Genomic DNA, 12,979 nt, shown 5'->3' with positions numbered 1-12,979 from the left:
TGATAATTACTAAAAATGCAATACCTACTTGGCCATGGTAGTAATCCCACTCCGTGCTGACACTCAATGGTTCAAGATTGGCCAATGCCAGGTGTTAAATTCAATGCAACAATCCTTTCTGAAAATGATCAGTATATGCAATGCAACAATTACCCAAGAAAACAACTGGAACACATCTTTGCTAAAAATAGTCACATTCTCATTAGCAGGATTTTCAGAATGTCACATGATGAGATTTGAATTGCTTTCAATTCCTTCCACATTATGCAAAGTGCTTAGATCTGGATGACTTCAAAACCTTCAAAAGAAAATCACTCGCTGACAATTAAGTTTATAGATTATGCTAGTAAATACTTACACATCACTAATTATGACTGTCCTTTCCTCTTGTTATAGAATCTGAGATAGATAAATTAACCTGCAGTATACAGATAGTATACTGACCATCATACATTTGTACCAGTGTAGTTGTTGTCGCCTCATTATAGCCCACTTTGTCACCTGCTGTGAAACCTCAAGACGGAGTCAAATACACAAGGCAAAACTTAACCGGCTATAAATCCAAATTTGGGTCTGTAATGTCAAGTGGAATTAGCATCCACTGATTCAATTACAAGAATCACCTGAATTACACCTGCATGTCACTGAACTACACTGAAGCATCACTCTTTTACCTGTACAAGTGTAGAATGATCAATCCACTTTGCATGTACTGTACAAAAATTGATTTGGAAACTCAAACTATACAATTAATAAATAGTATAAGAGGAATAAAATCTCTATATAGTGAAATAATGTCAAATAATGTATAAAATATTTTTAAAATAGTAAACAAAAAATAAAACTTTTGGCATGAAGTACGAATGAAATTGATTTGGCATAAGCTGAATCTTTATATCAGGAGAAAAACTTGTAAACATCTGAAACTAAAACGTAATTCTGAACCTATAAACAATACTTGCACTATGCAATATACAATGAAAGATATGGCTATAACACTTGAAAAATGTTACATATACAGACAAATTACACTTTATGATATAGATGTCTATATTAGAACTGTAAAATCTATTCTTTTATATTGATGTCAGCATCTTTGTGTTTCAAAAGTATATAGTGAACACTTATAAAACCAATATTCAAATTCTGATGTTGATTAAATCACACAATTAATCTATTATTTAAAAATAAAGTTAATAGTTTCATTAGACAACTTGATTTACTGCTGATAAATTCTTTACATTTGAATTACATTTGGGAATCAGTGTTGCACCAAGAATACCAAGGCTGGGGGACACATTGTTCCCCATCCTCCAAATGTGAGGGATACAACATTTTTGAGGGACAAAGGAAAATAGCAGATACTACTAAGTGCACTAGTAGTGCCAAAATGAGATAATCTTATTTGCAGGAAAAGTTTTGCCACATTAACTTTCTTATCAACACTGTACTGTCATCTTTTTCTTGGACACTGAAATTATAGTACAGTAAAACCTGTCCTGAAAGACCAGTTATGTGAGACCACCTGTCTTGAGAGACCTTATTCTCAATGCAGATTTATTGATTATACAGTGTTATAACCTGCTATGAGAGACCACCTGTCTTGAGAGACCACAATTTGTTGGCAGAAGGGGCTGTCTTTCAAGACAGGTTCTACTGTATTTAATGTTTTATCTAGTACTCAAGTAACCCATGAATACATTAACATGTCTGACTATCTAGTTCACCTGTAATGAGCTGCACTATGGAATTTTCCATTTTGGATCTTGCTCTCTCATTTAGCTTCAGTTTACTTATTATTTACCAGCATATATTATATATATAATATATATATTATAATAATTTTTCACAATTGCTTTTCATTTCAAATTAAAAATTAATTGACCAAATCACAAACTGTGCATTTGCCAAAATTCAGTCCTCGCAAATAAATTATATCACAACTGCCATCAGTGTGCCTTCATTATGGAAAATATGTGACACTTTAAAGACTTTACATTGCCACTTGGCAGAGTAAAACAAACTTGAATACTCTGAATGCCAAACGTGTAATGACTACAATCTTAGATTTTATTGCCTGTAGCAACTTTGACTATGCTAGAACAAACATGGACATGGATAGATGCATACTAAAAAAAAAGTAGTAGTCACATTTTAAAATTTTTCCTGATTAATGAGAGTGCAAAGAGGCCATCTGGGTAAAAATCTGTGGGACACAGAACAAAAATTGAAATCCCATGCTCAAGATGTAACATGGGGGAATTTCTAACAAGAAAATCAGATGACTTTGCCGGCAACCAGATTTTACAGCTTGATTGTCCTGTTGGCAATTATGCTTTTATACGTTTTTCCAACCTTGTGTAAAAAAACTGCAACTCCATTTAAATGACTAGAACATGTGATCTATGAGTCAAAAATAAAGTTTAGAAATATGGTGAAAAAGATAACTGGCTGACAACAAGTGGTGTGAAGTTTTAAAATATTTCTGAGGGGTGGAAAATTATGGGAAATAAGGCAAATATACAACCCATATCCGACGTAGCTAGTCTACTCAGTTTTGGCAAAATGATGACTCATACATGAATCCTTCAGACTGACAAGATGGCCACCAAAAAACTGTTTCATATAACCTCAGAAAATAACTAATTACAGCTTTAACAACTCACATACTTTCTTCAATGTTGAAAGTAAAATTGAAACAATTTACTCAAACGTTAGTAATGATCTTATTAATATATCAGCTGACTGCAATTTGGTCCTAAAATTTACAAAGAAATTACAAATCTATGAGTCTTACTTTGTTATCTTTGATAGTCCATATTCCGTCATATTTCCTTAAAGTGGCATGACATCTTGAGATCATATTGGACATCAAGCACACTGTTGCATCTTCTGATCGGCCTATTGTCACCTAAAAAGGAAAATTGGCACTAGTGAAGTACTCACTTCATTTATAATACTAATGACGGCAGTTTAATTTTGCCCATCTATAACAGCATAAGTGATTGTATTTGTGTGTTCTTGCCTGCATGTAATCCCACTCATGTGTGCTGTTACCTGCATTCAGTCCCATCCAGAAGTAATAACATTTGTGTGCTCTTACCTCTATGCAATCCCATTCATGTGTGCTCTTACCTGCATTAAGTCCCATCCAGAAGTAGTAACATTTGTGTGCTCTTACCTGTAAGCAATCCCTTCCACAAATGCATTTGTGTGTTCTTGCCATCAGTTCTGACAATGTTAACATTATGTTCCTCCATAACAACTTGGTTCTTACCAAAATTCACTGATTACAGAGGCAACCAAAAGGGCTAAACAAATGAACCACAATGACCTACTAAAATATGGAAAGAAGGAAATGGCTGATAGGATGCCATTTATCTTGACCTACCATCCAGATAATCCCAAAGTAGGTAAAATCATTGAGAAACACTGGCCCATCGTGGAATCATCGGACGCACTAAAGTTAAACCTCCTAAACAAATCTGCAGTTGCCTACCGGAGACCAAACAACCTCAAGGACATCCTTGTTGGGGTGAAGCTAACGCCAATCACTAATCAGGACCACCCTAGTCAATCTGGCCCATGTGGCAATAAAAGGTGCAAAACCTGTCAACATATGATAGAGACCAGGACATTTTCTAGCACAGTGACAAGTGAAAAATTAAACATACATGGTCCAAACAAAACATGCAAAACAGAGAATGTCATTTATCTCATCATATGTAAGATCTGTAACGTTCAGTATGTCAGAGAAAATGAAAAGCTACACAAAAGGATCAACCTTCATAGATCTGATTGAATGATAAAGAAACTGTACAGAAGTCCGGTTGCAAAACACTTCTCCTCACCTAGCCACACTTTCAGTGACATAACACTTATTACAACTGCTCACAACCCAAACTGGAGTCCCCAAACCAGGAAAGAAAAGGACTCTTACTGGATATGCCACCTTAAAACACTGAAACCAAGAAGACTAGAAAAAGACAACCATGCACAAATAAAATTATCTTTTGCAGCCGACACATTTTCTTTTTAAGTAATTCTCTAATATAACAATGAAATATCAGGGATATAATTTGCACTCACATAAATTTACACAAAATAAATGATGTAGTATGGCTCATCAATTTCTAGGTCAATACAAATATTTTCTCCTATCAGCAACAAACTGAAATAAACTAGTTGAAACATAATAAAGTTAAAAGGTTGAATTCCTGTAGAAACAGCCATGTAAAATTCTGCAAAGAGAACCATTTTTCTGTTTTATTTGTTTGTCTTGTCCATGTTTTGTATTTGATTTTGAAAAAGACTCATTTAGAGCCAAAACCACTTAGGCTAGCTAGATACTAGTTTTGCACTGTTTGTTGTCAGTTTATTACATATACATATATATATATATATATATATATATATATATATATATATATATATATAAAATAACACAAACAAACATGCCACATACATTAAAAAATCATGGATTTTAAAGTGTTGGTATAAAGCAATTTGATATAACAATACTATTGGTATATCAGATTGTGATCCACCCATGGCACATTAATACACAAATATAAATACTGTTTCAAAATTATGTTATATTTCAACAGTAGGCTATTGCTTCCATATTCTCTAAATATGTGATGAATTAATCATCACTGTTCTTCTAAATGAATTAAACATGGCACACAATTTCATTAAAATGAAATCCTCTCTGTAATGCATAATTAAGATAATATGGAGATGTGATGTGACAGGAAAAACAGAAAACTGAACTTGCACCAAGTAACCTGCAAGAACCTGGGACTCCATAAAGGTTAAGTGTTAAACTTCCATGTGATCTTAATACAGTGTTCCCAGTACCAATGATACAAAGCTGCAGTAGCCTGTTAGGACTTGTATGGTATAATTTTTTATGAAGAAGGAATAGACACAGTGTAATCTATTTAATACTTTGTTTATTTATATTTATTTCTTCTTGTTTTATAAAACCTGTTCATAAGGGTCTAAAACCATATTATTTAATATTAAAATGTCAGAAGGCCACTCTACCCTCCCTCAACTGTTCTCCGTCATTGTGTGGGTTGGTAAGGCAGCAAACTAATCAACCAATAAAGAAACAGGGATGGGCAAGAAATAAATGCTGTTACGATCAGTATCCTACCACCACATCTCTCACTCTCTATCTCATCTGATCTGTCAGCCTGTTTTACCAGTCTTTCCCTCTTTCTCTCTGATCCTACGTAGAAAGATACCAGTGAATATCAGTTTTTAAAAAATAGCATGGCAGAGTTTTGTCTGTCTTGTGACAATTACTCTGGGCCTATGAATGATGGAAAAATGTAGTCACATGAAGCAACAGAAAAGGGAAAAGTGAGAAATGAAGGTAAGAAACAGTTGCACAGTATACATACTAAAGATATATTTTATTTAACACATACAAATACACACTGGTGCATTCCCAATGCAGTTAAGATAAAAGCAACTGTGTAATAATGGAATGAATGAACTTAGCACAGCCCTGTCAAGCGTATCCACTACAAAATGAAGTTCTTAACCTTTTGCAAATAATCTTGATCTCCTTTGCAAATTTATAAGTTGCTTCTTTTAGTTTTTGAACTTCTATCTTCATTCATATTGATTAAAGAAAATATAAGACATACTTATGAGTCAAACAAGAAAGATGGCTTAAATGAAAAAAGTTGAACATTACAAACACAGCATGATTGGGCTAATTACTTGAACACTGAATGCGCTGGCTTTCACATAGCAGTTAACATATTTAAAGGAGTTGGTGGAAATATAAACTAAAAGAAATATAATAATAATGAAGCTATTTAAAGACGGTAACACAATTAGCTAAGAACCAATCAACCTTGAGGCCCTCATACAAAGGATTTTTTTTTATATGAGCCATGTCATGGGTTCTCCAACTTGATTACACATTTCAAAATTGTACTGTAATTTTGACTATATTCCAAGTGCAATATCATATATATATATATATATATATATATATATATATATATATATATACCAGTGCACCTAATAGTTCATTTCTTTATATATATATATATATATATATATATATATATATATATATATATATATATGTTACTGCATTTGTATGGGAAAATATGAACGAGTTTTTCAGATGGAAATACTGCATGACCATGGGAGTGCAGTATATCTATCCAACAAAACAAGTTTAAATTAAAGCTGTACCGATTAAACAGCCATAATCATAATCAGGCTGATTATTGGAACAATTGGTATCGGCAGAAATAATAGGTGCCGATGTATACAAATTTCCAAAATATAAATTTAATCATAACATTCATCTTGACATGGCTCGAATTTAAAATCAGAATTAAATGGTGGAAATTAAGGAATAAACATTTGATTTGGGGTTTAATTAAAACACAGTATATTCTTAAAAGTAAATACTTTTTACAGGTTTGCTGTAAACTACCGCTGATTGTCTGCTCACAACAAATTATCAATACCATGCATGCACTCATCCCAATCACAGCAGCCAACCAGCCATTGAGGCCTCGTGTGGCTGTTGAACTTCCAGCATACACATTACTGGGATGGTCCTGGCTTTTAAAATGTTGTCACCAAAAAAAGTCACCAATCTCAATATTTTGTTGCCAATTTTCAAAAATGTCGCCAGAATATGTAATGAATATTTTTCCAAGACTATTAATGTAATAGGCAATAAAAACTGAAAAAGATGGAAGAGTTATTACTTAATGACAACAAGCAATACAGCCATAATATTACAAAATAAATAATTACATGACTGTTTTGCACTACTTCCATGGTCTTTGCATTGCGCATCACCATTTGTGCATAGGTCTAACTGTTGTCACCTGAAATAAATGCATTATCAAATGTAAAATATCTACTTTCCTACAGTCTCTCTTTTTTTAATAGAAACATCAGGCATTAAGCAAATCTATATTATGTATATTATATTCCAAATAATAGTTTTGTAAGAAACTTTATTTAGATAATGACATTTTAATACTAAAACCCAATGATTGTATTTTGCAATGTAAGATAAGTGACGTATAATGTGACCGTCAATTTCATGCATTCAGGAGTTAAGTGCCCCCCACCACCTTTATGGCTAGCTTCACGAACTACATCTCCGTCAACCAGGAGTTCAGAAATCTATTTTTGCTGTACTTTACATGCTTTGATTGTTAGTGAATTGCTTCCTAAATCCCAGGAATGATCACTGAATGCTGCAGATTTTTTCTCGACACACATATTATGATCTCTATTCCCACCAATGAAACTTACATCGGTCAACTTGACCTGGCACTATTGTACCGTATATATAAGCATTGATTATCATCATTAAATTAAAAGAAGGAATGAAGAAACATAACACAGAGCATATGTGCCCCCCAAAAACTAATTTGGAATAAATATGTTATTTAGTAATGAGTTTTATTTGCATATATGAGTTAAAAATAAGAAATAAGGTGGGATATAAAATGTGGGAAATAGTTTTATGCATTGTTAGTTATAACAAAAATAGGGCATAGTTTACTTGTCAATCAAATGACTGTGCTTTCACTAACTGTAGAACAGGTGGTTTCTTGAAACAATCGGTCTCATAATCGTTATCGGCAATTTTAATAATTGGCTACACGCAGAATTGGCATAACTGGCAAAAAGTGACATTGGTACAGCATTAGTTCAAATTTCCCATACAAATGCAGTAACCTTTTTATTATATGCTCATTTTCTTATTCGATCTAAGGCTTAATTATATAAACAAAAATACACTACAAGAAATAAAGTAAATGAATGTATTGCCATATTCCAAACTATACACAACAGCAGATTAATCATAACAACATTATTAATACACACATAACTCCACCCAATAAATCTGAATGTAGTCGCATGCTAGACACAACATTCAAATGAAAATGGCAATTTGGTCTACTTAAAAGTGAAATTTGGAGTCATATTGTGAATGAATGTGCATTGCAACCACTTTTGCATTTGATAAGGAATGAATAGATTTTGGTATTTTTGTCGATTCTATGAAATTTTATGATTATGAACTGGATTTATATGTGCCAATTCTACATAAAATACATCAGACTGAAGCAGTGAGGGAGAAGCGTGTTGACATCTGCAAGTGTGTTTCTGTTCTGTCATTGAATGTCTGAAATCATAATGTGGTAAAAATAAGAAGTCTTTCAACTGCAATTATCAAAAAGATGCTATGGAATATAATGTTTATTTCATTTTGAGTGCAGTATGGAGGATGTAATTGCACTTATCATCAAAATTACAGTACAATTTCAAAATGTGTAATCAAGCTTGAGAACCCATGACATGGCTCATGTAATTCGGATTTGCAGAACTAAGAAAGTACATTTTGATAAAATTCAGGATGTAAAACTGTAAGTATATTTTTTGCCATTCTTAGTAGCAGCTAAAGAAGACAGTTTATGCCTTGTCACTTGCATGTTATTTGTAAGGACCCTGTCTGGCATCTATAGCTCGCCTAAATCCGAAACACTATCAAAAAGTTAACGCTGAATGTGCCAAAGCTGCTGGTATGTCACAGTATCTGAAACATCTTGTTTAGTTCATTCAGAAACAAATTTAATCACCAAAATGTTAAGTATCTACTACCAGAGTGTACATGATTTGTTTACAAAGTAGTTCCTAATCCACGATTGGGTACATATGAGTTCAATATAAAGTTGCGTGCAAGTGCAATATAAAAAACTACTGAATGATTCTGACAATGTAAAGTTTAATGGAGAAAAAAATTAGCATATAATAATTATAGGTTACATGGGAAAATATGAATGAGTTTTTCAGTTGGAAATACTGCACAACCTTGGGAGTGCAGTATTTCCATCCAACAAGTTCATCTTTTCCCATACAAATGCAGTAACCCTTTTATTATATGCTCATTTTCTTATTCTACCTAAGGCTTAGTTATGTAAACAAAAATACACCACATGAAACAAAGAAACTGAATGTATGCCGTATTCCAAACTAAATACACAAGCGCAGATTCATCATTATACAACATTATTAATGCACATAACTCTGCCCAGATAAATCTGAACTTAGTCGCACGCTAAGTTTCAAAAGAAAATGGCATTTTGGTCTACTTAAAATTGAAATTTGGAGCCATAGTGTGAATGAAAGCGCATTGCAGAAACTTTTCCATTTGATCTGGAATGAATAGATTTTGGAATTTTTGTAATTTCTACGAACTTTCATGATTATGCACTGGATTTATATGTGACAATTCCACATGAAAAACATCGGATTGAAGAAGCGAGGGAGAAACATGTTGACATCTGCAAATGTGTTTATGTTTCTGTCATTGAATGTTTGAAATCATAATGTGGGGAAAATTATGAAGTATTTCAATTGCAATTATCAAAAAGATGCTATGGAATTTAATGCTTATTTCATTTTGAGTGCAGTAATGAGGATATAATTGCATTTATATTCGAAATTAGAGTACAATTTCGAAATGTGTAATCAAGATTGAGAACCCATGACATGGCTCGTGCAATTCAGATTTGCAGAACTAAGAAAGTACATTTTGAGGAAATTCTGGACGAAAAACTGTAAGTATATTTATTTGCCATTCTTATTACCAGCTAAAGAAGACAGTTTATGCCTTGTCACTTGTATACTATTTGTAAGGACCCTTTCTGACGTCTACTGTATAGCTAGACTAAATCCAAAAGATTGCATCAAAAAAGTTAACGCGGAATGTGCCAAAGCAGCTGGTATGTGGCAGTCCACGAAATATCTTCTTTATTTCATTCAGAAACAAATTTAATCACCAAAAAATGAATCGCCTACTATGCGAGTTTACATGATTCGTTAACAAATCAAAAGTGCTCGCGTCTGCGTCCATTATTTGTTTAAATAAGAAAGTAGTTCCTTTATGCACATGAATGCAATATGAAGGTGTGCAACATCGCAAAATAATGAACGATTCTGACAATGTAAAGTTAACTGAGACAAAAATGAGCATATAATAAATATGTATATTTAACTGGCGTAGGAAGCCAACACAGCTTACCGTCTATAAAGTTTTAGACCTATGCCTATATAGTTATGATTACATCTCTAAATGTCCATACCTCTTCTTTACCACTAAGATCTATTAGTTTATTTTTCTTAATACTGTCTCCTAGTCTCACGAGACCGGTGACAGTTGTAGACATTTTTCAACTAAATTCCACTTCTTCCACTATCCCGCGTTTATGAATACGTCATCAGTTTATGAGCTTTAATTTTACAACAAACTCTAACACCGTTCCAAACAGTCAGAGCGGAGTTCATCTGCAACACGATCAAGAGTTGAACTTTATAGCACACTAATATGTTTAAAGTTATTATTATTTAATTAATTGTGCCTTCTTTATCTCATTATTCCAGATAATTTATCCAAACAATTTTGTGATTTCATACTTTTGTGATTTTATAATGTACTGATCCTTTGATACGTTTTTTTTTATTTATTATCTACACACAATTAAGGAAAGACACAGATGAGGAACACGCACAGGCATGCACGAATACCGTCGCTGCAGAAACGTGTATGAGCGTGATGCAGACGAACCCTCTATTGCTCGCACGATACGCCTACCTCTCCTATGTAATGTTACATGTTAAGGCTCTCATAAACAGTAGCAAGAAAAAAAGTGAAGACAACAATGTTTGTAAAATTTAACAAATAATTTATTTTTCTAGAAAAGCAAGGTAAAAATGGTGTGATGCCGCAGACATGTAGCATGATGTCCCACCCAGTCACATTATCCTGACACAAGGCCGACCAGTCCTAACACTAACCTCTTAATGCTGAGCACCAGGAGAGGCAGCTGTTAGTACCATTTTTGTAAGTCTAATATGACTCGGCCGGGGATTGAACCGACGACCTCCTGGATCCGAGGCGGACGTTCAGCATTAAGAGGTTAGTGTTAGGACTGGTCGGCCTGGTGTCAGGATAATGTGACTGGGTGGGACATCATGCTAGATGTCTGCGCCATGATGCCCCGTTGTTAGCCATCACCATAAACTGTCACACTCCAGACATCGTAGCAATATGACTGAAAAATTGTTAAAGCTACGTTAAACATCCAAATCAAACACTATTTTAGGTGTTTACAACAAAATAGTCAGTTCAAACTAATTTCTGGAAAATGTCGAATACCAGTAAACAAAATAACATTGCTATAACATGTAATGGAATAAAAAATATTTTTAAAACTAACAAACAAACAATTAAATCAAATAAAATATAAATTAAATCAAATATACATACCAGTAATCATGCAGGTCTAAGTACAAACCATTTGATTCATTGCGTGTGTGATTAGGATTTTTAACGTAGCTTTAACAATGTTTCAGTCATATTGCTACGATGTCTGCAGTGTGACAGTTTATAGTGATGTCTAGCACTGGGGCATCATGCTGCAGACATGTAGTATGATGTTCCAACCAGTCACATTATTCTGGCACCAGGCGAACCAGTCCTAACACTAACCTCTTAATGCTGAGCGTCTAGCGAGGCAGTTGTTAGTATCATTTTTGTAAGTCTTTGGTATGACTTGGCCGGGGTTCGAACCCACGACCTCTCACTTCTGAGGCGGACGCTCTAACCACTAGGCCACCGGAGCGGTTAATTCATTGCGTGTGGCAAGTTAAATTTGGGTGAAAATGTGTGTCTGTGTGTGTGTGAGAGAGAGAGAGAGAGAGAGAGAGAGAGAGAGAGAGAGAGAGAGTCATTAATCAGTTGGATCAAGAACAGTAAAATGTAGATCTTTTCAAAATGACTGTTAAGTCATACCTTTTATTTTTTAATGCCTATCAAAAGAACAGAATTCAATGATATTTACTAGAATGAATTTGTGAAGTGTCGAATTTTGAATTGCGGTGAACCTTAATGCTGAATGCATTGAGAGTTACAATTTTATCGATTTAAGCTAGAAAGGTCTTTGTGAGGGGTCACTTCGACCTTTCTTCGTTCATTTCCCCACATGTCATTGTAAACTTCAAAGGGGCAGAATTCCAACTCAGTGAAATTGACCGGGATATCTTTACACGGTCTTTAGAAAATAAACATTTGAGATACCAACCCTAACCGCTTGGTAGGAACCTATGTCCACTTATCATTGTTTCAAAAGGATTTTTTTCGCACGATTGTTCACAGATTCCGAGCTGTCTAAACCTGATGAAAGGGATTATTTCTTTGCTAAAATTAGGGACCGCTGCCTACGATTGGGCAGAATAAATGAAGGCGTACACTTTACAGCAATCAGACTTTAAAGTGACGACCTTAGTCGAAATTCTTTAGTCTGAAAATCTCCTGAATGAGGAAAGAGTATCAACTCCGTGGAAAGCCTAAAGAGAATAGTGCTTTCCTCGTAATACAAGAAAGGGACCAGGTGGCCGTCTTGTAAAAAGAAAGGCAGTGTTTAGTGCTAGGACGCACAAGTTCTGAAAGAGAACAGCAATTAGGTACGCAATTTTAGTTTCTCGTAATGTTCTATTATTTGACTGCTAGTTTATGCAAACGTGTTTGATATGACTAGGTTTCCATATTATTATCGTTTATTCAATTTCATGGAAATGTGTTGATGCTGGAGTCATTATGCAATTAATTTTATTCAATTTCATGGAAAGTATTGATGCTAGAATTGTTATACAATTTACCTTTTTAATTCTACAGTTATTAGTTCATTGGCAGAATTGATTGCATGCGATCCAAATGTTCATATATTTCTTAGGTTTATATGAAATAACCTCCTTTGTTTGTTAGGACGATACAGATCATCGTGAGTTAACGATACTTACCAGTAGTAAAGTGGGGAGATGTAGTGCAAATGAGAACAAAGAAGGAAAAACACCCAGGGCCTGTATAGGGACAAGTTTTATAGGGCAAATGAGAACAAAGAAGGAAAAACACCCT

General features: G+C 34.1%; 1 protein-coding gene across 3 annotated transcripts in view; it reads right to left on the bottom strand.

Annotated features, from left to right (window-relative positions):
- Window positions 1-10,279, bottom strand: part of LOC149804990 (E3 ubiquitin-protein ligase RNF8-like) — a 44,580-nt gene extending 34,301 nt beyond the window's left edge. For 2 of the 3 annotated variants that reach the window (XM_089946296.1, XM_089946304.1), the window contains exons 1-2: window positions 10,149-10,279; window positions 2,798-2,911 (exon numbers count right to left, since the gene is read on the bottom strand). In XM_089946296.1, the coding sequence (XP_089802422.1) occupies window positions 2,798-2,911; window positions 10,149-10,232 (198 nt within the window). In that variant the 5' untranslated portion in view covers window positions 10,233-10,279. Of the gene's footprint in view, window positions 1-2,797; window positions 2,912-10,087 lie in introns of all 3 variants that reach the window. The other variant, XM_089946312.1, reaches the window with a different exon arrangement.
- Between the last annotated feature and the right edge of the window lie 2,700 nt (window positions 10,280-12,979).

The sequence above is a fragment of the Sinohyriopsis cumingii genome, chromosome 2 (assembly GCF_028554795.1).
Source record: "Sinohyriopsis cumingii isolate HCF-2022 chromosome 2, ASM2855479v2, whole genome shotgun sequence".
In the NCBI taxonomy this organism is placed as follows: domain Eukaryota; kingdom Metazoa; phylum Mollusca; class Bivalvia; order Unionida; family Unionidae; genus Sinohyriopsis; species Sinohyriopsis cumingii.
This window is presented reverse-complemented; position numbering and strand designations above follow the sequence as displayed.